This window comes from Corapipo altera, unplaced genomic scaffold (assembly GCF_003945725.1).
Source record: "Corapipo altera isolate COAL_440 unplaced genomic scaffold, ASM394572v1 48, whole genome shotgun sequence".
Lineage (NCBI taxonomy): Eukaryota > Metazoa > Chordata > Aves > Passeriformes > Pipridae > Corapipo > Corapipo altera.
The window spans coordinates 4,677,790-4,704,153 of NW_020884931.1; the positions used below are offsets into that span (position 1 = coordinate 4,677,790).

The window sequence follows — 26,364 nt, forward strand, 5'->3', positions numbered from 1 at the left end:
TTTTTAATGCAAATTTCTTTTAATTTCAAAGTAACCAAATTTTTATTCTTCAGTAAGAGTATTTACAATGCCTTGCAAAAGCAGTGCAAAACCACAGTGTGTCGAGCTTACCCTGGGCTATGATTTAAGTTACGAGTACAAACTCAGTGCAGAGGTAGCTTGGGCTATAATTACTCCTACCCAGCCCCTGCTTTTGGTCCGACCTACAGGCACCTGTGTGTTCCAGCTGCTCTTTGCATGGTGCTACTATCCCAGGAGCCTGGCACAGAGAAGCTGAGCTTCTTCACAGCCAGGAAGCTGCTTAACAGCCCAGGCTGGAAGAGAAAGGCAGCCAGTAGTAGGCAAGGGGCTCATTTAAAGGTACTGTAGATCATTGATGCTGATTACCTGATGCACTCATGCAAGTTAGGTCTTGCTTGGCTGCTCCCCATTCTTTATGTGAGGAACTTCATGCTTACAGCAACTCAAGTTTTACTGCTGCCATGAAAAAAAAAAAAGCCTTTCATAGTAATTAAACTGTTGTTAGTTATGTTGTAAGGTCTATATTTTAATCTCAAAGCAAGAGGCAGGAATACTACAGAACACATTTTACAAGATAGCCAATAATCTTCCTGCTACTTTCCTAGCCTAGCTAAACAAAACCAAACCAAAACAACAACAAAAAACCCTCAAATCAAACCAAACCAAAACAAAAAAACCCCAACCAAAATCAGTAGGCCCCTATGGCTGTATCTCATGGAGATATACTCCATTTTTCTTGCTGTCCTCTCATGTCTGGTCAGTAATAAGATCTAATTACATGGATTACAGTAGACTTAGTAAGCCCTGTACATGTGCTAAGCTAAAAGTAATTACCCTGCTGTTTGTACGGGAAGTTATTCCCTTTTCTTTTTCCAAAGTTGCTCTTTCTCTACTTTCCCAACAAATTGCAGAATATCCTTAGCAAGAAGTTCAGGTTCCTCCAAAGCTGCGAAATGGCCCCCTCGAGGCATGAAATGGAAGGAAACTATATTGGTGTATTTCTTCTGGGCCCAAGCCTGGGGTGTGTGCATGATTTCATTAGGGAAGGAGGCAATGCCAGTAGGTACTTGTACTGTGAGCCTGAGAGAGGAGAGAAAATAGTTTTAATCTTTCAAACACTTAAATCTGCAAGAAGTGGAAAAGTCCCAAGAAAATGTTGTTCTTAAACAGCTGGGCACACTGTTGTTAGACAATTAAAATTTGACTTCCAGATCCTAAAATTGAAGACAAGACTGTAATTCCTGAAGAAAAAAAAAATATTTTTTTTTGCATACTTTTACATTTAGGCAGTTTTTCAAGGGCTTGAGAGTTAAAAGCATGGAAATGGAGAAGAGAGCTCTAGGAGGTGATGGGCAGCAAATTTCTTCATGCTGCACTCGTGCTCAAGAGATTTACAGTGAAGATTACAACACAAACATGTTGAGCCTGGCAGGTCAACTTGGAGGGTAGGCAGGGGAAGAATTACTTCAAAGTGCTGCAAAGTGGAAGGGAGGAGAAGAAAACAGAGAGTAAATCTAGACTAGGTCAGAAGAAATGCTTCTGAATGTGAGACTTTACCCTGTAAAGTGGCTCTTGCTTTTAAGTGGCACAAATGCACTCTACAAAACATTCTGTGCATTAGGAAGTGTAAGAAAGCAAATGGATTTGAGGGGAAGAGTCTCTTAGAAAGGCAAACGATGTGTGCTTGTTATAAGAAGAGCCACATCTTCTAGGTTTAAATATCTCATACACATAAACTGCACTGTCAGAAGTGACAGACTTTAAATGTCGATACAAACAGTGTTGGGCACATAACCCCTAGAAGCCTGAGATCAGAGTGCCTAATTTTACACAAGACTTTGAGACTCTGTCCTCCAGGCACATAGAAGCTCATATACATCATCTCATGGAGGCAGAACCAGAGCAAGATACTGCTCACAGTGTAGCCACTACAGCTTCAAGAACTGAGTCAGCTTCCTGAGAGCATCATTTCACAGCTAAATGAATCCCATAGCAGTAAGCTGTCGGTGCAAGTACCTCAGGGCAGGTTTAAGCCTTCACTAATACTCAAGCTGACACAAGTACATGCAACCAAGCTGCTGTCTTTAGTGTCTGTGGAGCAGGCACATCAGTCTTACTGACTTCTGACTTACCCCTTTTGTCAGTATGCTGAAGTTGCTTCCAAAGGCAGGACTTAAGACTTCTGCAGAAATAGGCAAAGTGTGTCCAGAAAAGTACTAAAACTACAAATCAAACAAACTAAACAAAACTGACTGCATGACTCAGTCACAGGCTAATTTAGTAGCTGAAATAAAATCTGGAAGTACATGGATCCACCATGAATGGGAGGACCTCAAGCAGCACTTCCACTCCGGTGTTCTTACTGATGGTTCAGGATTCCTACCTAATTACTGCATTTTCCAAGCACAACACAGTTCATCAACTACCAGGCCTGTCCTGCAGAGGAATATTGTGATACATTCAAAAACCTGCAGCATCTATAAGGCAACAGTCTGTCTGCAACCATAAAATTAAGATCAGGGCAAAATATTTAAAGAGAAAAAAAAAAAAACACTTACTTTTCATGTTTCTGTGTGCCTATCCCCTTCTGCATGTTTTCTTTGTAGAAACGCATTGAGGAGACTATACAGCCTGACACCCAGTAGATCATGATATTGGTGAGCAGATCATCCAGGTTAAACTTCCTGAATAGGTAAGCCCAGAGGTTGCTTAGTTAGAACTGAATATCAATTTGCATTACTTTAGTAGGGGCTTGACTTTGGTTTGGTTGCAAGAAAAAAAAAACGTTACAGGAAAAAAAAAACAATTAACTTGGTTAAGAGTGGAGAGGTGAAGTGTACTACTCCCCCTCTGTCTGTCAGTGACCAATTAAGGATGTTAAAGGCTTTCAGACACAAACTGGGAAGTGACATTTTAACTCCTACACGGAAGGCAGACTCCAGTGAGCACCTTATGCTCCACATAGCTGTCTATCCTGTCCGTAGACTGGGAGGGTGGGAGCAGAACAGCACATGGAACAGCTTGTGCCATTTATTAATGATAATGTGAAATGCTACCGTGAGCCTTCAACAGAGCCATCACACACCAACGTGTGCTGTAAACAGTGCATGTTTCATATATAATTATTAGCTGTATGAAGTGCAAACATTCCATTCAAATGGCCCTTTTCATAACCTGCCACTTCGTTCCATTCCTGCCAGGTAGTTCTCAAATGGGATTTCATCTTGGATTTCTGCTGCACACTAAGAGTGGTCCTGTATTAGCAAATGGCAGGTAGATGAAGCAAAACCAATCAATCCAAAGCAAATTCATAGAGAGTTAATTATTAGTATTAACATAAATCAAGAGTTTTGTTTCCCAGCATCTTAATGTAAGTTAAACTTTTGGATTTTTCATCCTAATGAGATTCTTCCCCCTAAGTCAGTTTTTAATATCCCGAAGTTGCAGGGTGTATTTCTTTTCTAGGAAATCAAAGTGGGAAGGGAATACATCAGCCTCCATGGCCTATTTGCTTCTCTGCATGCTGTAGTACAGCCCTGCACCATCTGTGGTCATCACAGGCTCCCTGGGAGGCAATCAGACAAGCCTCTTTAGCTATGACTCGGGGCTGAGTCACCTCATCCAAAATGGCATAAGAGAAAAGGCTTACCTCTCTAGTCCTCCATCCTCTAAATTCTGGAATTCCATATCAGTCCAGGAAGAAAACTTCTCCAGGATATATGCAGCCAGTCCTACAGGAGAGTCATTCAAACCACAGCCTGAAAAGGAGAAAAAATTAACTGAAATCCAGCTACTGAACTCAGACTATTATAGAAGCAGCCTGTTACAATACAGCAGATGTAACTTTACAAAGGTCTTCCAGCAGCTGTGTTCTTAAATAAATAAATAAAACAGTGCAATGAGTTGGAACCACTTAATCCTGAACTGATGTAACAGTACTGGATTTCTGCTGGCTTTTTATTTTTTCTTGTAAGCTAATAAGATTAAGCTCTATGTGCCAAGTAGGGTTTGCTTCCATTAATCTGGAAGTTGTCATGTATTAAACAGTATTGTAGGGCCAAACCCCACATGCCTACACATGACCAGGAGGATTTGCAGCATTACCTAACAGCAAAAACATTTTAAGGATTATTAGAAAGTCATTAAGGAAGAGCAAGACTTGACTAAAAGTCCATCTTCTGAATTAGCAACAACTGCCTTCCTGTAGAACAAGCATTAATATAGTTTTTATAGTTTGTTTTGCTTGGACAGAAAAAACACACCTGCACCTGGAACTCTGCTCACACAGTCTAGTGCTGTGAAATACAGGGACCATAAACTGTCTCAGCTGCTCAGTAAAACCTGAGAAAAAGCTGTTCCCAAGGAACAGCAATATATTTGAAGTTCCACGCATGCAACTGAACCTTCCTGAAAGATGCCTAACACTGCAGCTGGCACAATGTCATCAGTAATTGCTATTTAAACATGACAGTGAAATTTCAGTTATCAAACAACCAATACTGATAACTGAAATAGCAAGCGTTTGAAAAAGTTCTATTTAGCACGTGTTCCAGATCTGCTGAACTAAAAAACAATAGCTTGTGAGTAAAGAAGAGGACATCTGTTTACATATAGGAAAAACTAGCATTGATCCTAACAGCACTTGGAATACAGGTGCTGCCTATTTCCCTCAGTTGAAAATGAAACCACTCTACATGCAGGTTTCCCAAAGAGCTTCTTCCAGCAACCTTACATCTCCTTCCTCAGAGTGTTTTCCTCCTTACAGGAACATGCCACTGCAGACAGCTCCTCTCTCCTTTGTTCTCAGAGTTGCAGGAATGCTCCAGCTCTCAAAGCATGAAGTGGCTGCTGGTTCCCAGTCTGCTCTGACAGACCACACACTACTGGTAGGGACAAGAATCAGCCAAAAAAGCACAGCAGAGGGAGCATGGCTGTCAGCTTCCTCCTCTTTCCTAAAGCACAAAAGACTAGCAAGTTTTAGAAACCAAAACTCAGTGGGAGCAAAATTATTTTAAATCCATAAAATTACCATTTTGCCTACACATTTTAAGAACATACCTGCCTCTGTAGGTAAGCTTATGGAAGACCTTTAAGAAATATTTTCCTTAGCTATGTTTTTAATAAAATCCATGAGTGAATTGGTCCTGCACTAAACTAAAATGTAGTCAGTATTCTTGACTCAGTTGTCCAATTCAGTCACAAAAGATGTTTTTAAAATAGAAACACTTAATACCCAGATACTTAAAGTAGTTAAGCAATCTGAGTGACTAGCTCATCTAGAAAGAACATTCATAGCCACACTTTTTTTTTCCTTGAAAGTCTGCAAGTGATTCAGAACAATGAGTGAAAATGAAATGTGATTTCACTTCTCAGGTATTACTTATCCCTATTGTAAATAAGTTACACTGTGTGTTGAGACAGCTAAAAGCTTCTCATAGTTTACATGATTTGAATGTGATCCATTCTCTGAGAAGAAACTCTCTTTTGCTCTCAGCCTAGCTGCATTTGAAATGGAATTACAGTCCCCAGTGGCAGCAGAAGAGGAAAAGTATTAAACAATCTATTTTATTTATGAAAACTAGAAATGAGGTCAGTGGCACTTAGAGCATGCTCAGTTTTGATGTGCAGATACGATGCTTCTGCATGCAGAAGTGAGAGTAATGCTATATACCCATATGTAACCCTTTCTGACTTGGATAGAGAAAAGGAGCCCCACCTTTTAAAACCTCCAACATTCCCACTTCGAAGAAAAAAAAAATATTTTCTGCATATTTTAAACGGGACATTTTGTTTCTGCAGAAGTACAGCTAAAATGAACAGACTAAGTATTCTGAGCTCAAAAGGTGGGGGTTTTGCTTGTTTGTTTTACCAACAGTATCCGGCTTTGTAGCCTGTATGTGAGCATAGCCAGACTCCGCCAAGATCCTGTAGAGCCCTTTTTGCAAGAAGGGAAACATCCGCCTAATATCTTCCTCCTGGAAACCGAAGAGCCCTGGAAAGCAGCGGCCCAGCAGAATGGAGAGCAGGTGAGTGAATCCCAGCTTCGTAACCGAGGCAAGATTTAAATGGAGACCTTTCATATGGCTAAAAAGAAAACCAGAAAAAGCCCCACAAATTAACAAAAATAAAACGGGATTCAAAGTTGTTACATTTAGAATCAGACAATCATAGAATATCCCAAGTTGGAAGGGACTCACAAAGATCACTGAAGTCCAACTCCTGGCCTTGCACAGGACAACACCAAAAAAAAAAAATCCCACCATGTGCCTGGCAGTGTTGTCGAAATGTTTCTTGAACTCTGGCAGGCTTGGTGCTGTGACCACTGACATTTAAAATGTTATTAACAAAAATGCATGCCCTTAAATTCCAACCTGCTAATTACACCATGACCTCAGCTGTATTTTCCAGTGTGGCTTTTCACACAAAAATGACAAGTCAAAGGGACAACAGTCAGTAATCAGCACACACTCCTGGGCATTAAGCCACTAGTCCTCTTTTTTTTTTTTTTTTTCCCCACTTACAAGCACTTATCCCACTCCAGACATCAGCGGGGCCATTACAAAACTACTGCACAACAGTTTGAAAGAACAGGTATATAATATAAATTAAGGTATGTAATTTTGGATCACTGCTGAACACTGAGCAGCAATGGAAGAAATTACGCAGTGCTCATGTGAGGAACTGGACAGGAACTTTCAAGTGCACAAGAAATAACTACTCACAGAATAAAACAGCTTTGCAGTGCTCCACCAAAGAGGTACTCACTTGGGAGCTATCTGGGCCAGGTTGGTGCAGATGAGCCAGCCCCAGTCACCACCTTGGGCATAGAACTCGTTGAATCCCAGTCTGAGCATCAATTCATAAAAAACAGAAGCAGCACTTACAGAATTGAAGTCTGCATTAAAAGAAAAGAACACTGTTGTATTAATTCCACCTACACTGCTCACCCTGCAGCATTTATTCTACACATAAAGGCAACGTTCAAGTTCCTAAAAAGCTACAAAGTCCGTTTCTCCTTGCCTGTCCAATAGACTATATGGAAGCCTTTGCACACCATCCAGGCAAGGTCTAGAGAGCAAGCAGAAAGGACCAAGTCCAGCCTTTGTTGCAGACTAGTGTTCTTCTAATCCCACCACTTGCCCATGCACTCAGCCCCCCAAGGGGTTGCCAGACTCCCTTTAAACTAAACTGTGGTCATACTCCAGCTGAGCCCCATCAGAGGCACAGAGCATTGCCCAGGGAGTGTGTTTCTATTTTGTCTACTGTGAGCACACTCTCCTCTTAATGACAGTTGGAAACTCTTAAGTTTCCACTAGTAATGCAGTTCTCCACTTCATTAGACACTGACGACATAAATTGTAAACGGGGAAGTAGAGAAAAGCAAAACCAACCTTCCCCACATCATTCACCTGCACACATAATTAAATACAAAACTCAGTATGACTTTAAATACTACCTTGCTTCAATTTGATGCAGCTTGTGTTTGTATAACTGAAAGCACAAGCTGAACGAGCAGGCTGCAGTCTGCTTTGTAGATAATAGGAACTGATTTGTTTCAACTGATGCTTCTCACCTACCTGTATAATGCTGTTGAATATAATGCTGAATTCAAAACACCCAAAAGGAACAGTAATAAATTAAATTTACTCTGCCGGCTCACTCACAGACAATTCATGGACTCAATTACAATTCCTGAGTTGTCACTTCATAGCTTTTTATAGTTCTTTTACACTTATCTATATGTTGCTCCAGAAACAACTCAGTGATGTCACCTAAAGTCACCCTCTTATCTCCCTCTTCCCACATGACACACAGGATCTCTGTTTCTACAGCGGGAAAACAAAAAGTGTGTAAGAGGAGTTACTGTGCTGCTATCAGGGGCTATCTCACTGTGAGTCTGGGTTTGTGGTAGCTCAGTTTCTTCTCATGCATCATACCTTTTTTGTGGGGTGCTTCTGAGAAACCATAACCAGGGATAGATGGGCAAATGACTTCAAAAACATGTTCGTCACTGAGGCCATGGCTTGCAGGATCCGTCAGGAGAGGGATAATTTTGTAAAACTCATAAAATGAGCCAGGCCAACCATGAACCATTAATAATGGCTTTGCAGACTGGCCTTCAGACAAACGAGGAGGCTTTACATGAACAAAATGGATATCAATGCCTGTAAAAATAAAATAATTAATTAGCATGCTCAAATTTACCATGGCACTGAAACTATTCACAGAATAGATTAAGAATAAAGCTTTTCTGAAGTCCTTTTTCTGGTGAGGATGCAAACACGCTGCACTTCTCTGGATACATATATCCAAGGACCTTAGAGTACTTTATGATGGGTAATTAAGCATCACAGCAGCCAAATGAGGTTGGTGTATTTCTGTTTTAAAATAAATTGGCAAATTAAGACATAGCAGTGAAGCAATCTACTAACGGTAACACAGTGACTCACACAGCTTAAAGGCAGAAGAGACAATTACATCATTTCGTCCAAGTGCCCTTAAATTTTACCCAAACGTCCCTATATGGCACGGGATAGGCTCCAGTCAACCACAGATTTTTCTTCCCGAAGGCATAAATTGCAACTTGAAGGCACCAAGAGATAGGGAATCCATCTCAACTAGCAGCTGTTTGTTTGGGGGTGTTAATCACTCTCCTTGTTTTGTGCATGCCTTACTTTACACTTGAACGTGTCTGCCTTCTGTCTCCAGCCACTGATCCTAAATGTTACAGCAAAAGGAATTTAAAAAGCCTTCAGTAAGTATTCTCTGTCTATGGAGGCCTCCTGTAATCAAGCCAGATAAACCAATCATGCCAAATCAAGGACTTGACAAAATGCCTTCCTAAAAGGGAGTTAATTTTTGTAGTTCTTTTCTATCTTTTGTCCAAAGCTTTCAGTATCTCTCAGTGTGTAAACCATAACAGGAGACTGTGTTCTAGTAGCAGTCTCTTCCTGGTTAAGTAAAAAGGTAAAAAATTGCAGTCGTTTCCTCTGTGATCCTTTCTCTATGTAAGCAGTAGGCTTCACACAGCACTATGTGCTTCAGGTGAACTGCTCTTCCCAAAGCCCCATTCAGGGCTTTGCTTTCCAAGAAACAGTAATTTGCTTGATGTTTTTAAGCACGTTTTACTCACATCAACTCCAGTTCACAAGTGATCTCACCTTCTTTCACTGACTGAAATTTCCCCATCCTTGACAATTCTGTGAATCTCTGTATTCTCTGAAAATCTTTCAAGTGATGACAGAAGGTAGGAATCTGATATACAGCATGTTTGACCTTGTCTTTTCACGTCTCCTCTCTGTAATATTTCCTAACACTGAAATTGCTCTTCCCATTGCTATACATAGTGCAATGTCCTTAGCTGCTTCTCCCTTTCTTGTCTCAGATAGTTTTTTTTTCCTTTTTTAAAGGAAAACTTTTTTGGTTATATCTTTTTCAGCAGTAACCATGTTGTATACATTTAAATAAAAGCTTTATGATCTAACCACTACATAACAACCATTTATTGTCCCAAATCCATTTTAAATATTATGGCAAACTGCACCACTTGAAATAACATACAAAATTATGGATGCAAAAGTGTACAACATAGTCTTAAGCTTGAATTTTGCCATCATGTGAGACAATTGCCTGCTGTGCTCTAGGTCTACAGCTGCACTCCCAAGTGACTCAAGCACAACCCTAAATCAAACATCTTAAAATGTCCAGTTTGACCAAGCTCCAGCACCAGCAGACCTTACCTGAACAACCTCTTCCAACACGTGTGTGTGCTCTGAATAAAAAGACAAACCATTCTCTCACACCTGGCAGCACATCAACCCCAAGGGAAAGGCATTCTGCATTCCTAGTCCACGGATGCTTGAAATGGTGCAGCAGAGCACATCTGTCCTGCCAAGCAGGGACAAACCTGAGTGGCCAGCACACCCAGCTGAGGAGGCTGCCAGGCTGAAGGCATCACTGTGACAGCAGCAGTTGGGGAACTACACGGAGCATGAGGAGACATCTGTGGGTATTTTTGCATGACTGCATGCAAGTCAGGGAACATGTGTACGTCTTAAGATCCAGTTCTGCTTCCAAATGCCCGTGCTTGGCTCCTGTTAACACCAGCTGACAACCCACTCATGCATAGGGAATTCCATTTGTCATTCCTTGTCCTAAAGGCTTCAGTTACAATGAAGGAATTTCTTGCTGCTTCAGCAGTGATGCCAATGATCCATGCTAGGGCAGCCAGGGAGGGAAGGCCCATCCAACAGAACCAGAGCATTCTCACCACCAAGATCCCTTGCAGATAAGATTAAGTATTATTGTTTACTTTTTAAGGGGAAAAGCTACACACCTTGAATCTTTGTTTTGAAATGTGGGTACTTGTTGAGGACTTCAACTTGTTTCTTCCAATTGAACTGGTTTTTCCAGTAGGAGACAACCTTCTTGAGATACACTGAGTTAATCCCATAATGGAAGCAACTGTTCTCCAGTGGCTCAGTGAACCGAGCCTGGTCAAGTCTCCTAAATAAGTCCTACAGGGAAAAAGAAAGAGATATTAAAGCATTTGTGTCTGCTGTCTTGGGCTCTCCTGTGCACGGTTTCTAGTAATTCCCAAGAGAAATGAGAACAATGAAAATAACATCTCTAATTAGACACCTGTGCCTTTTGCTGATGCTCCATCAGCTGTTCCAATTCTTTTCCTCCTCCAGATGGCCTCCTTCCTCTTCCATTTACAGCTGTTCTTAACACTCTGCCTTTGTTCTGCAGGGCTGGATAACCTGTTTGCCAGGCTGATAACCACAGAGGGCAATATGCTCTGCTGACACTACTGTGGCTTCCCAGTTTAAGTCTTGTTGCCTTTCCAGGGTGCTTTGTTCCCTAGGTTACCTGTGAGCCCAACATCACAATCAAGGCAAGGATCTGGCCCAAACCTTTTGTTTTCCTTCCCAAATCAAGGGGTGGGATGTTTTCATTGGGAAACACTCTGAGGGATTTTGCATGGACACAAAGCTGGTGAAACTAGACTGAAATTAAAGTTTCCCAGTCTGGAATAACTATGAAAGTGACCTTCTCACTGCACTTTGAGGTTACACGGGATGCTGACAAAAATCAGTCCAAAATCACTCCGCAAGGAAGGAGAGACCAGAGCCCCTTCCTACTGTGAACAGTTGAGGGTGGAAGGCAGGTCTGGAAATCTAATGCTGCTCAAACCTCCGTGGGGTTTAAACCTGAACAGCATTTTCCAATAGAGCAACAGAGAGAGCTCCCACTCTGACCAAGAGGAGTTAAATGTAAGCACTGGCTCACACCTCACTGAACAGGCAGTCTCAGCCTAGGCAAGATGTCAGAAGGTAAACTTACTGTTTTGAAATCCATGTTCAGAAAGCATGGATTTCTAAATGGAGTTTTTACTGTGTCTTTACATACATGCGTTTTGTCTATGCTCAACACCTTTTAAAATGTTTTAGTAACATGCACTAGCATAACTGTAACTCCTAGTTTATATTTAAAACCAGAGTTTTCTACCGATGGATTATGTTGCAAGAGCTGTCACAATACAGAATGGCATGTTTCAAAAATATTTGTAAGTTAGAAATTATCTAGCTTAATGTCTGCAGTGTAAAGAGAAAACATAATGGAGATCAATGTCCATTGATATTACTATGAAGGGCAAGCAAAGTGTTAAAAAAACCAGGACTTTCTGAGAAATTAGGAAGCTATTGTAAATGAATAATATGAGCAATCCCATGAGTATTGTTTAAACCATGACTCCACACAGATCTATGAAATTGTTCAATCCCTGGCTTAAACACACACAATCAAAATCTTTCTATCCAACAAATTCTGCAACGTATGTTTACTGTAATTACCACAGTAATTTAGTGTTGACCAAAGTAGACTATTAATTACAGAAGAATCAGCATCCAACACAGCTGCAAACATAAAGCAGTCAAGAAAATGAGGTATTCATAATTGCTTTGGAAAGAAAGAAAGAAAGAAAAAAAAAAAAAGACATTGTTCTTATTCTCATCTACACAAACTGAGCAAAGTGCACAAACAGAAAAACAAGAGTTGAGTAATCTGTAATATGATTTTTATGTTTATTAGGCTCTGCAGAGTAGGTTTATTTACCAGCAATCTTGCTACAGCCAGCTGAGAACAGAATTGTACAGCAGTGTATAAAATCTGCCTATCCATACCAATTTTCTGAAGTACTAGAAGTCCCTTCCCCCAAGACCTGGACATCATTGCTCATTCTCACAAGTGTAACTATTGGTTCAATTTAAAAATTACTTCCAAGCAAGTTCTGCATTTATTTGGCCATTTCTTATTTCTCTCTCCCCAGCCCAGAGATTTGCTTACGCTCAGCTCTTCTTCTGTAGTTTCCACCTTAAAAGGCCGAATAGTTGTATCTTCTTCAGTATCAGGCTTTTGTCCCTTGCCCCACCATCCATCTTTGAAGGGCAATGTCTCTTCTTTCTTCTTGGAAAATAAGAAGTAGATAATGACTGTCCCCAGAACCAGGAATACTTCAAGTAGCATAATGCCTGTAAGAGAAGAACTGGGATAAACATAATCAGTTAAAAAACACATACATACTTTGTAAAGACTATAGAAGGTTATTCCCTTTTTAGACAAGATTCCATCTACATGAAGTTCTGTCACTCACAGTGTATCAACACTTCTGTAGAATTTCAGAAATAGAATGTTTTAGCCTACGCAACTCAAGTGGGGAAGAATTGTTTTAAATAAAACACATATAACAAAAACAGAACTCAAAGCAAGTCAAGAGATGGCTTCATAATTAAATAGTTCACTGATGAAACATGCCACATTGGCTTCCTCAGTGGTCTACAACTGCAGTTAAGCTTCAACGGTAAAGGAGGTTTAATGTTTCCCTTCCTCTGAAGCTCTATGCGTCCCACAAACTCAAATGCAGAGCATCTCTTCAGTAAGGCTTATATATCTACTGCTATAAATCTGTAGGGAAAGAAAAACAAGATAGATATATATATATATATACAGAATAAAAAGTGAAGAGCGTGAAGGCAGCCACCTTGTACCTCCCAGTCACCCTGGGGCAGGGATATATTTGCATAACCTTTGAACACCAGTGCAAAGGGTAATATGACCTTCCCTTTCTTTCTCCCTCTGAACTGTTTTAAAGAGAAAACCACATGCATGCTCTCCTGGCTCTAGAATACAATCACTTCCCCAAGTGATAAAATTCTGTCAAAGTGAAGAACTTGATTTCACAGCACATCTGCATAAGCCAGCTGCAGGGCTGTTGTGCTTCAGTCAAACAGAACACCTTAGCAAAAAAAAAAAAATCCCATTTAAATATATTTGAACTGGTTTATGCTGCAATTTGAAAAAAATATTCAGAGTCTTTAATCATTAATGTTTTCAAGTATGCCTTTAAGTATAAGAAACGTTTATAAAGTGGTTTGGGGAACAGTACTGTCATCATTTTAATGCATAATTTTAAAGAATGTTGTGTTTCAAACATTCATTTGCTGGAGAATTGCTAAGACATGAAGTATTTCAAAACTTCTGTAGGGCAAGCATTTTTTATGACCCAGAATGTCTCCATTCTCTCTAGAGCCAGAAGGTTTTGTTGGTTATACTGCTGCAGAGTAATTTGATGCTCTGAAATGGCTCAAAGAGTCATCAGGAATGCACCAAATTTACTCCTGGATCAAAACAGAAATTTTAACACAAGTTAATGGGAGTTCACAGGATTACAGCAGGAATGAAGCTGACCTGTGTGGTGAGTGCCTTTATGTGACAGGACACGTTTTAGTCAACTTCTTGGCTTTAATTTTCTTATGGCTGACAATAAATTAATAAATGGTAAAAATAAGCACCCACTAAAACATCTGTACAGAAGTCAGGAACTACGCAGATAGGACAGCAAGCTACAGAAAAATCTATTGCTTATATATGCAAGTGCTTCACCCTTGAATAGTGCCTGAATCCTCAGAGGCTGGAGCTATTGGAAATGATGGGCACTGAGAAAACTTAATGTTTACTTGTTTCACTGGTGCTTCCATAATTTCTGTTGCTTGTTTTTCTTCACTCTGTTCTCTGGAGCACAAGACAACACTCTTTTCCCACCTCTACCATACTCAGGCTGTAACTTACCCCAGAATTAAAAAGTTTATCTAATTTCAGCTTGCCTCAACACATAAACCAGTGTAGCCTAGGAACCTCCTGAGCACAATTAAATTTTACTGCAAAGAACAACTGGAGGGGCTTCTAGAAACGTCAAAGCACTTCACATAGAAATGATACCTACTACAGTATTTAATGACATTTCTACTACTAAGTCTTCACAGAGAAAAACAACAACTTCCCTGAAATCACAACAGAACTCAGGCCATGTCTAGACTACAAAGGTTCACCAGCATAACTATGTAAACACCACACAGAAAAATTCAAACTTTTGGCCAACTTCAAGATGTTTACAAAGCCCCACAACCAACAAAAAAGCTGCTCTCAGTGCCAGTCCTGTCGTTCAGGCAGAATAGTTGGGGTACCTAGAAAAACAGAGGATTCTTTCTCCTGGCTTATGCCAACACAGTGATGGAGGCACAGCACCTAATGCAGAACTGCCCAAGAACAGAATCTCAGCCCATTCTCTAGCAAGAAACTCTTATATCCTAAGTCACCGGAGTCCTCAGAGCTACAGAAACATTTCTGCTTCCCCCATCTGCTCTCAAGAATACTTGAGAAACCAGAATTTTTGCAGCAGAAGATATGGGAAGAATTGCATGCAAATATGTTTATTTTGCATTCACCCTGGACCTTGTGTGGAAAGAATTCACTGTGTGAACAGACACCCATTTTTGCAATTAATTCCAAACAGACTTGAGGATGAGCTTGTTTACAAACCAGCAATAAGTGCCAAAATCATCTTCAGGTCTCATAACAATTCTGTCTCCTATTGCAGAGAATTGGGACTGGTGACAAGTTGATTTGCATGAGATGTCATTTTGACTTGAAGAAGCTGCCCCTGATATTGGTTGGATTATTTTCTGCTAACAGAGAGACCCTCTATATCCAACCTCACTTCCCCTGAAAGCGCCTGTAAAATTCCTGATTACAACAAGCACAGGGGCCTAGAGCTCCAACTACACTACATTTTTTTTTCTGAGTGCACAGGAAGAAAAGGGCCAAGTGCGTCAGCAGTATTTTGACTTGCACCAGTTCACAGCACACTCAAAGGGATTGTTTTGCTGGTGATGAGTTGCTGGAACGCAGCATGTTCCTACCAACCGCTCCAGCCTGTGCCGAGAGGAGACCACTTAGAGCAAACGCACTCGGTGATTTCCCAAGTCTGCTATTCAAGCTGGTTCTCTAAAACTCTTGTGTGTTATTTGAACGGCATAAAGCAGCCTCAGTCGTGATGCATCTGCACTAGAATTTCCTCCGCTAATCATTACTGAGATCTGTTGTGAAATGGAAGTTTTTAGCTCCTTACACTTGTTCCAAGGTGCAGCAACGCAGCAGCAACCACAAATGTGGAAGGACAAACAGGTACAACAATAACACTTTTCCATATTCGCAGTTTTCAGAGACGTCAACAACAAAGTGCTGGTGTTTTTATTTTCTGAAGTCTCTTCATCCAACCACACTGGCATGTTGTCTTTATAGCTGAGTACTTCAAAGGGAGTTCATGTTTTGGTTTGGCTTTTTCCTCTTTTTATGCAACCAAAGGCAAAAACTTAGAACAAAATATTTCCATTTATTCCATGGTCAAGTACTTAGGCTCCAAGACTTTGCTGTACCCCAGGGTGGAGATTGTTTATAGACAGCCCTTAAATACCTTAGACAGTACTTTTATCCTAAAGAGTTCAAGGAAGAATGCTTTTGGTTTGCTGCTTTAAAAACATGTTTTAAAAGAAAAATGTTGAAATGCGACAGGTTCAGTAAATAGCCTAAAAACTAGCTCCTCTTGAAGAAGGTCAAGTGTCTCTCAAGAAATGCGTTTGCAAGAAAACCCCTAAACTTTCTTATAGTAAAGATACTGCTCCCTCTTGAAAATACTCTTGGTTTTCAGCATTTTTTTGCATTTTGATTTGCACTGTCCTCTGTTCGCGCATTAACAGCAGAGCTACGAGCTCCACAGAACAGAGCAATTATTATTTACATCAAAGCTACGTCCTGTCTCACACCTTGTCTTCATCAGTACCCAGCAGCAGATGCCCCAGAGAACAGTGCTATTTATCTTTGAAGATGTCACCTCTGAAATAGCTTAAAGGTAAAATCCCCACCTCATCCTACTAGTAACCATCCATCTTTGCCTTGCAGCATTAGAATACATCTGAAACGTGTTACTGGAGAAATAAGCAACTGTGCAGACTTTCAACCTAACACTGGAAACCCATTTTGCAACCCAGCTACCACGGCCTGAATGATGCACAATACCCACAACTCCAAGTGGTGCTATCAAACCCTGGGAGTGGGGTGTGGGTGAAGGAAAAGACACGAGAGACCATGCTGCTTTCAGACACATGCCAGAGGTAATCACGGCTTAAAGTTAATAATATTTTCTCTCCAGGGTTGGTTTACTAGCAGACTGCAAGGTAGCTCAGAGCTCTTGGCAGAGCTGCTCTGATGCTGTCAGACACAAGGTTTATTGATTAATAATTACTCTGCAGGAGAAACAACAGCTCAGTTTAGAAGTGATGTTTCTGCTTATTTTTGTTCTGTTACATAAAGTCCTCAATTAGGTTTTACCGAAAAGGCAACCCTTTGCTGCAGCATGTTTGTTTACACATTGGTTTGCCTGAAGAGCAGCAGTTGCAGGTTACTCTTCTCAAGAGATCTGAAGGAAAAACAACCCACTGAAGGACTTCAAAAGTCCATGGCACCTGTAACAGGGCCCCTTAGCACTGACAGCTTGAAAGGGACTAACACATGGCACAGGACCCAAAGCTTCACCCTCAGTCTATCTGCTACCATCTCCAGGCATCACGTTTTTGTCATTATGTAGCACCAGGAACAGACAGAAGATCATCAAGTCAAGACACTTGTATAAGAAAAGCTTACTATTTCTGTAGTTTATGGAGCATTATGACAAGCTTCAAAATAGCTTAGCAACACAGAAATTGCTTTGCATACAACTGATAACATCTCCCAGGTGAACATAAAATGATACATTAACACTGTAGGAAAGGAGGAGAGGTAGGCATCAGATGAAATAAAGCATCCTACGCTGGGAAGTGAATCAAAGACAGGAAGTACAAATCCAACAGAGTTGCTGCCTTGTCTCGATAAGAAATTTAGCATTTACATTTTTTATTGCCATAGGGAGGTGGCACACAATGCTATCTCCAAAACAGCAGGAAGAGATGATATCATTCTATTTTACAGTCTTTTTCTAGACCATTCACAATCAGAAATTAGCCAGTACAGCAGCAACCTAATTAGAAGGCTACAAGCAAGGAATGAGGTCACCTTCCCAAAGCAGGAGAAACCAGTCTCTCAGGCCTCTCCCAGGAGCAGGGTATGCTGCTCCCAGGACAGGGTCAGGGGTACACTTCCATCACTGCTGAGGAACACCCCACACCTGTGGCACTGAGGCACTGCTCTCTGCCAGCTCTTCACTGCTTTGTCCCTTGGACAACAGGAACAATCAACAGAGCCAGTTTAGGGTCCGGAGGTTCCCATATGCATCACCCAGAAGTTTTATTTAGGGCAGTTAGTCCCTGAGGCACATCATTCCAGGGGAGTAGTTGAGCACCTTAGACAATATAGTCCTATGATCCTGTGACAATTGTTAACTCCCCAGTACTACACTGAAAGCTGACAGGCACCAAGACCCAGCTAAGCATGAAAGAAAAGTAGTATGGGACTAAGTTCACTGTTATCCACTTTGCCTCACCCAGAGTCAGCATATTTATGTAACCACTGGCTGGTCAAAGCTCATATCACAATCATAATTTAAAATACTGCATGCCACATTTTTAAGAGGAAAAAACTCAGTTTACAAGAACACTTATTTTAGCAACATTACTTGCTCTTTCAAAGCCATGCCCAACGCATTCTTCTGTGCTGCTTAAAAACATGCCTTGTTTATCTCAATTTTCCTTATTTCGCTTCTATTATGCTTCAACAAACCCACTTCCTTCCAAGAGTATAAAAAAAGCCTCTGGGTTACAGAAAAGCAAACTGGCAGAATCCAACTTGGGATCTGTGTGATGCCTGTTATTGTGACCTAATGACTGTGCATGATTCAGAGGAAAGGAGATCTACTCTCCATCCGCAATAATTTCTGTTTAAAGACAGAAAGGCAAAAACAGGATTCTTAAATCACCACTGTTCAGTCACGATAATTCATGTGAATACCCTGAACATGTATTCAGGATGAAGCAACAATGGTAGTTTAAACTACCATAATAATGCATTAAGGTTAGATCATGCAAAGATTTTATCCTATTTTTCATATTCAGCATTTACTCTATTCCATGTCCCTCAAATTCCAACAAGAACAGGTTTTTAGCATCCATGCAAAGAAGCCACAGAAGCCTGGCATACAACTGGAGGGTGGACAAAGCTGAAAGCCAGGTCTCCAAGACAGAGTGCTCTCTCAAATTACATGTTACAGTTAAAAAAGGGAAGGATATCATGCCAGTAAGAAGTTTTTAAAACAGTTCTTAGCCAGTATCCAGCCAACTAAATGACACAGTCCAGCAAAATAGAGTCCAAAAGACATTTTGAGCTTTACTTCAACATTTCATACCTTAAGACATTTCATATCTTAAAAGAAATGATGAATAACACATTGTTCTGTTTTGCTTTCCACTAAACTTTCTAGCAATACTGAGCTTAACCTCCTCATCCTATGCCAGTATCTGCATTTTACAGTGAGGGTAGGAAAAAAAAAAAAAATCACAGATGAACCAAAAGAGCTAAGATATTACAGATAAGGAAATGAGATCGAGGTAATTGTTCTTCAGGCCTTAAGGTAAATAAGGACTCTATTTTTAGCTTCACCAAATCGTCCAGAACTGAAGAGTAAAATGCTACCTTCCTTCCCTGCCATGGTATTATTGCTAATGTTTTGCCCAGTCTGATCCCTAGATAAGATTCGGTTTCATCCTGCACCGCTGTGGTACAGCACAGCATGTGTCCTCCTGTTTCCTGTAGGATTTTCCATTAGTCTAAGTATCTTAAGATTCTTCCATGAAATTAGAGAGGGAAAGATCTTCTTTTACTGGCAGATCTACAAGCTTTTTGAATTAGAACTGTTAGAAAACTGTGTTACTAAAACCTTTAATTATTAAAACATGCAGAATTGACGTATATGTGGTGCTTTGGTGGGGGGGAAGAATGCAAGTAGTTTGAAGTACATAACAAGAAAGTACATGACAATCTTTCAGTTAAAAGAAGGTGTGGAGATGGAAACGATGAATATAAAGACTGCCAGAGGAATTTTCTGTCAACAGGCAAAACAGATGAGGTGCACACTGTGAATTTAAATGAGGATCATGACTCCAGGTAGAAAGAGCAGCATGAATAAAAATGTGCTCCTTCCCCCATGATGCGATACTCTCTCTGACGTTTATGATGTCAAACTCTACCCTTCTTCTATGAGACCAGACTCCCTCCTTCCCCTATGATGCCAGACTTTCTCTTACCTCTATCACATCAGTCTCTCACTCACCTTCATGATGAGATGCCCTCCATGACTCCTTCCACAGTGATGCCAGATTCCTCCTTCATGATGCCAGACACCCTGTTACCTCTGTGATGCCAAATTACCTCCACCCTCATTGAAGTCAAACTCCATCATTCCTGTGTGATGCAAAATGACCTCCTTCCTCTAAGATACCAGACTCCCTCTTCCCTCTATGATGCCAGACTCCTTCTCATTACTCTATGATTTCAGACTTCCTACTACTTCTATGATACTGGACTCCCCTGATCCTCTATGATGCCAGACATCCCATTCCTCTGTGATGATAGACTCCTTCCTTCCTTAATGATGCCAGACTCTTCTATTCCTCTTGGATACCAGATCCTCTCCTTCCTTCTTGATGCCACAAACTCTCTTACCTCTATGATGAGACTCCTTCCTTCTTCTATTTTCCCCCCATTTCCTTCTTTTTTTACAATGCCAGACTCTCTTTCCCCTATGACACCAGACTCCCCTGTACATCTACGATGACACACTCTTACCTTACTTCATAATGCCAGGATCCCATTTCCTTCACGATTCCAGAATACCTCTTATCTGTATGATGTCAGACTCCTTCCTTCCTTCCTTTCCTCCTTCCCCAGTGATGCCAGACTCTCACTTCTTCCTCTTGGCTGCCAGACTTTCTCCTTCCTTCAGGATGCCACAGTCTCTCTTAAATGAGACTCCTTCCTTGCTCTATTTTTCCAGATTTCCTCATTTTTCTATGATGCCAGACTCTTTCATAGAATCATAGAATCAAACAGGTTGGAAAAGACCTCCGAGATCATCAAGTCCAACCCTTGATCCAACACTGCCGTGGTTACTAGACCATGGCACTAAGTAACACATCCAGTCTCATCTTAAAAATCTCCAGGGACCTCTTACCTCTATGATAAGATTCCCCCCTTCCTCTATGATGCCAGAATCTCTCTTTCCTTCATGATTCCAGAAACCCCTTGTCTGTGTGACGGCTGGCTCTCTACATCCTCTCTGATGCCAGACTCCCTCTTATATGTATTATGATAAACTCCTTCCTTCCTTCTTTCCTCAGTGATGCCAGACTCTCTTCTTCCTTCATGACACCACAATGCCTCTTGCCTCTATGATGAGACTCCCTCCCACCTCTATGATCCCACACTTCTCCCTTCCTGTTTGATGCCACTCCCTCCTTCCTCTTTGACACAAGACTCCCTCCTGCCTCTATGATGCCAGACTTCCTCTTACCTGTATTATGATAGACTCCTTCCTTCCTTTCCTCAATCATGCCAGACTCTCTCCTTTCTCATGATGCCAGACTCTGTCCTACCTCTGTGATGAGACTCCCTCCTTCCTCCATTTTTCCAGATTTCCTCCTTTTTCTATGATGCTAGACTCCCTCTTTCCTCTATTATTACAGATTCCTTCCTTTCTTGCTTCCTTCCTCAATCATGCCAGACTCACTTCTTTATGATGCCAGATTCCCTCTTACGTCTGTGATGCCACAATCCCTACTTCCTCTGTGATGATAGACTCCTTTCTTCCTCAGTGATACCAGACTCTCTTCTTCCTCTTGGATGTCAGAGTCTCTCCTTCCTTCATGATGCCATAATCATTCTTACCTCTATGATGAGACTTCTTCCTTCCTTTATTTTTCCAGATTTCCTCCTTCCTCTATGAAGACAGATTTCCTAATAATTCTATGATGTCATACTCCTTTCTCTGTGCTGCTGGACTCCTTCTTTCCTTTGTGATGCCAGGCAACCTATTATCTCTATCACGACAGACTCCCTCCCCTTCCCTCAGTGATGCCAGACTTGCTTATTCCTCTTGGATGCCAGACTCTCTTCTTCCTTTATGATGCCACAGTCCCTCTTATGTCTATGATGAGACTCCTTCCTTTGTTTTTCCAGATTTCCTCCTTTTTCTCTTGGATGCCAGACTGCCTGTTTCCTTCATGATGCCAACTCTTTCTTTCCGCTGTGACGCCACACTCCTTCATGCATCTACGATGACAGTCTCTCCTTTCTTCATGATTCCAGACTTCCTCTTACCTCTATGATGAGACTCCTTCCTTCCTCTATTATTTCTGATTTCCTCTTTTTCTAGAATGTCAGACTCCCTGGCCACAAAATTTGAATATTCCAACTATAATACAAGAAATGTACATAAGAATATGTAAAATAATCAATAATTTTGCCCAGAGGTATAAGTGTAAAAAGAAAAAAAATTATTAATTGTGTCTATGGAAACAGGAAGAGATCAGAATTTGTTATCTCTCTATGAAGACTTCATTCTCAATGAGAAAAGGAACTCTGAATGATGACAGAGGAGGGGAACAGATGGTAGTCATCATTTTCTGTCAAATAACTGCAACACCAAAAGGATGTGCCAGAGTAAACATGTAACAAGAAAAATTCTTGCTACTTTATCTCTCTCTTAATAACAACTAAGTATTTAAGTTCTCTTTGGATTTACTGGCTTCATCTAGAATACTGCACTACCTGTACCCACCAGATTAGAGCAACTAACAGTCTTGATGAAGCAACCAAGAGTACTAGGTCCTTCAACAGAGCTTTGGTTTTGATTCAGAACACATCACCATTTAACCTGAGAAAGAGTTGTCCTCTGTCAGAGAGCAAAACATACACAGGCTACAGACACAGAAAAAACTGGGAGAGCAATAATTATGTGTCTTCAATACAGAATTCACAAGATTAAAAAATTTTACTGCTGGGTGTAATAAATATGAGAAGGATTGCTTCAGATAAAGAAAGAACAAAAAAAAAAAAAAATTTGCTGAGCATTTACTTGTGTTGTGGGTTACACCTAATAATCTACAGCAGAGATGTTCCAAAAAATGTTGAAGGAACGTTCAAGAACAGATCACGTTTCAGAAGAAACCTAGAAAACAGGTCCTGTTCTTTAACCCAGCAGGATCCCTTCATAAACATGATCACATTCTGGCAAACATACTATCGAAAAAAAAACCTTAAAAAAGTATGGCTACCACAATTCCCACAGAAATATTCCCAGCCCTGCCAATCAGAAAGCATTTAATCAATAACAATACGCTTAAATATATATATAAAAGCTGATAATGCTGCTTTAGAAAAACAACCATAAACCCCAGGGTATATTCAAATCACTGTCAGCCATCCTGCTATGTCTAGTGTGACCAAGATATTAAAGCAAATGTCATTTTAGAGGTAGATTTTTTGTGCTTTACTATTTATGTAAATACCCATTTACACACACAATGATGCTTTTAATTAAAAATAATGTGTTCAGAGGAAAAATCCAGGACTTTTCCAGTAGTAGTATTCAGAAGGGAAAAAAGTATTTTCAACATTAATTACAAGCAGACCAAAGCTCTTCAGAGAGAAGCAAGATGCTCTACTTTCCAAGTGACTTTTCTTTAGGGACTCACACAGTAATTAGAGAAGTATTTGCCACATTTGGAACTTGTACTTTAAAGAAGACTGCCCTGGTTCTGAGATTGTGCATTGCATGAAGAAAATACTCTTGCAAGCCCAATGAAGTAGTGCACACTCTGCCACAAAGGTGAGGCTTTACCTCTGCTCATACGGCCACAAAATTTGACTACTCCAACTAAAATACATGAAATGTGCATAGGAAAATGTGAGATAATCAATTCATTTTGCCTAGAGCTATAAGCTGTACTTCACCTACCACCTCCATCTCTGTTTTATTACTTCTCCACTGACAAATTATTTGACAAACTATTGCTGAAGCAACAAGAATTTCTGGGAGTATTACCATTCTAGAATTATTACCCCAAACCTTTTATTTACCTGTTGTAATTACTCAGAACAAATTGGCCATGTATATTCTACTAAGCAGCCTGAGCTTCTTTCACAGTGCTTACCAGATTAAAACATTGCCATTTTATGACTAAAAATACTAGGTAAGTCTGAAGGTTTTGCTGAAACCCAAATAAACAGGCTGAAAGCACGGTATTGCCCTACAGAATGATCAAATATATAAAGTACAGGAGACCAACAGGGGAGGGGAAAAAGGCCTTTTAAAACATCCAGTAATCAAAAATCTATTTTGGACAATTCATACAGACAAATTGCATGTGGATTTTGGCTGCACTGGTTATTACCAGCTATGTTCTATTTCAAATTATTTACTTCAACACCATGATTACACATATGAAAAAAATAAACTCTGGAAGAAATAACAAAGAAGCAGAGTTTAAGCAAATCACATGCACATTATTATATATGAATTTAGACTGGAAAGGATGTAGAACAAAGAGCCACGAACTTGACACTGTGCCAAGACCTTCCCCACAAGGACTTCAGCCCTGACAAAGATCTAATCCTTGTCCTTGGACAACTTCAACTGTGGATTGATTTTCAAAGCTGCTTAATTGCTTTTGGGGCCTATCTTCCATCGATTTTCAGTAACCATTAGCAATTTGTGCACTCAAGTCTCAGTTTTAGCTTACTTCAGACAGAAGTAATATCCGCTTCAGGGGAGAGGCACAGCTTCTCCAAGGAGTAATGCCAATCAAAATATTAACCCTGCACTTGTCGCTCTGTAAGTAAACTTGAGACACCGGCCTCTAAAACTGATCCTATCTTGTAGGTTCACCTACAATAACTAGGCAAGTTGTCTTAGTTTTGATAAAGCTATGCTATGAAGAGAAGAGAGAAGAGAGAGCACCTTAATTCAACAGAGTCAGAAAATTAAGCAATGTACTTGATTATGGTATGTTATAACTGCTGGGCAGTCAAAATCCCAACTGAATTCTGACAAACTGAGCCAAACTTGAGGGGAGTACATCATTTGCTTAGTCTTTGCAGATTGCTCAGTTAGGCAACAAAATATGTTCGTTAAACTTAAAAGGTTTTCTTCTCATCCCTAAAAGCCTTGCTCAGCAAAGGGAACTATGTATACAGTACTCAATCAAACAATTTTCAGGTTTGGCAAATTACCCATAAACAAAATAAATAAATAAAAGTTCAATTTCATATCCCCATTTTGAGATGAGCAACAAAACCAAACCAAAACCAACAGTTTAAGCAACTTACTCTAACTAAACCGGGAAACCAGGCCGAATTCCCAAAGAATGTTAAATAAAATCGTTGCTGCCGTAAGCAGTGTCAGCATTAAGGCCAGCTTATCAGGAACCTTTACGTGGACAAGCATCCCTGGCTGCAGCAAGCCCTCGGGAATGTCACATCTACGCTCCCCACAGAAACGCAGATTAGGGCCCTCCTGTTCCCAAATCAACCTAAGTATCCCCACCCGGCGTTATCCAGACTTTAGTAATTCGCACTGTTAATGCGTGGATACGTCCAGCTTCGCTTTCCAAAGCACTGGCATTTTCGGCACGCAGGCGCAGCGCCCGCTCTCCCGCAGCTCGGTGCCCGCAGGCTTCGGCACGCGGAATACGCTTGGAAAAGTAATTCCGCTTACCGGATGGGAAGTTTTAGGCTCTTCCGCCTGCCAGGGCACCGTTCACCTCCCGTTTGGCAACTTCACAACCCCCGCAGCATCGCAGGGACACCCCCCGCTCCCAGCCCAGGGATATAACGGGACCCGCCCCGGGGGGACACCGGGACCCGCCCGCTCTCACCTGCCGCGGTCGGGACCGCACTTCCCACTCCTCCCCTCGCCTCCCTTCGCAGGGCCGCCCCCGGCACGCCGGGAGAGGGGCACGGCCCTGGCCGGGCTCGCCGGGAGATGTAGTCCTGCCGCGGGGGCGGGAGCTCCGGGGCGACCCGGGCACTGACCGGGACTCTTCTCGGCCACCGCCGCCGCAGCTGTGCCCGGACGAGCCCAGGGATGCGAAGGCTTTGTCCCCTTTTGTCCACCGCGCTGGTGGATCCCTGGAGCGCTCAGGCAGCTGGGAGCTCAGCCTGGGCTCCGGAGCACAGGGCTCACGGCGGGTTAGAGAGTCCAGCCCAGCAAACACTGACCTACCATTGCAGTGCCAGAGTTGGGGCACGGCCGGGCAGCCATCAAGTGGTACCACCTGTGAGCTTCCTAAATGGCCTCCCAGCCAATCTCACCTGCGCTCGGTGTGTTGTAGTAGGGCTGACTGAGAGAATCACATTTTAGATTGTTGTAGTAGGGCTGACAGAGAGAATCACGTTTTAGACTGCTGCACCTCCCCAGCTCCTGTGCTGTGCAGCATGACTACGTGTCCAACAGAAAACACACCGAGAATGCATCTGACAGGGGTGTTTTTTTCCTGAACCTGTACTGTTCAAGGCCTGTCTTCCAAACTTGGTCAGAGAGATCTCAGCAAGCCTCAGAAGGTCAAGCTGTAGCAACTAAGCCCATCAGTAAAAACATAACAAGAAAATGTTAAATTCTTGATCGACTCTTCAAGGTTTTTCCATTTGATCTCAGTTTTCATCTATCATTTCACTCCTAAGTTCCAGTCTTCCTCTTTTCATCACCTCCATGCCATCTCAGTTCTCTTGTTTGTATTGTGGGCTCAACAGATAGACTTGTGATCACAGATAATTATTCCTTTCACATCTTTTTCAACCTCTTGTATCCAATCATTCCAGTCTGCTCAAGTAGTCCTTTGCCCAGAGTATTGGGTATAGTTCTCATGATCTTTTGCTATGAGCAGCAATAGTAGCTAAATTTAAAAAGTAACCTGTGCCTAAACTGTTCTGCAAGTAAGGTTTGTCCTTTTTTGTTGTTTT

At 41.3% G+C, this 26,364-nt stretch overlaps 1 protein-coding gene across 3 annotated transcripts; it reads right to left on the minus strand.

Moving 5' to 3' along the window:
* On the minus strand, positions 1-25,395 carry EPHX1 (epoxide hydrolase 1). 3 transcript variants are annotated; one of them, XM_027659274.1, is made up of 9 exons: positions 25,281-25,395; positions 12,370-12,554; positions 10,358-10,538; positions 7,959-8,186; positions 6,787-6,916; positions 5,891-6,105; positions 3,671-3,779; positions 2,580-2,705; positions 1-1,101 (listed from the first exon to the last, which is right to left on the minus strand). In XM_027659274.1, the coding sequence occupies exons 2-9, from the start codon at positions 12,547-12,549 to the stop codon at positions 876-878; spliced, it is 1,395 nt and encodes a 464-aa protein (XP_027515075.1). In that variant the 5' UTR covers positions 12,550-12,554; positions 25,281-25,395; the 3' UTR covers positions 1-875. The 3 variants fall into 3 exon arrangements, with proteins under 3 accessions (XP_027515075.1, XP_027515074.1, XP_027515073.1); XM_027659273.1 differs by lacking the exon at positions 25,281-25,395 and adding an exon at positions 13,064-13,107; XM_027659272.1 differs by lacking the exon at positions 25,281-25,395 and adding an exon at positions 13,031-13,058.
* Positions 25,396-26,364: the final 969 nt, after the last annotated feature.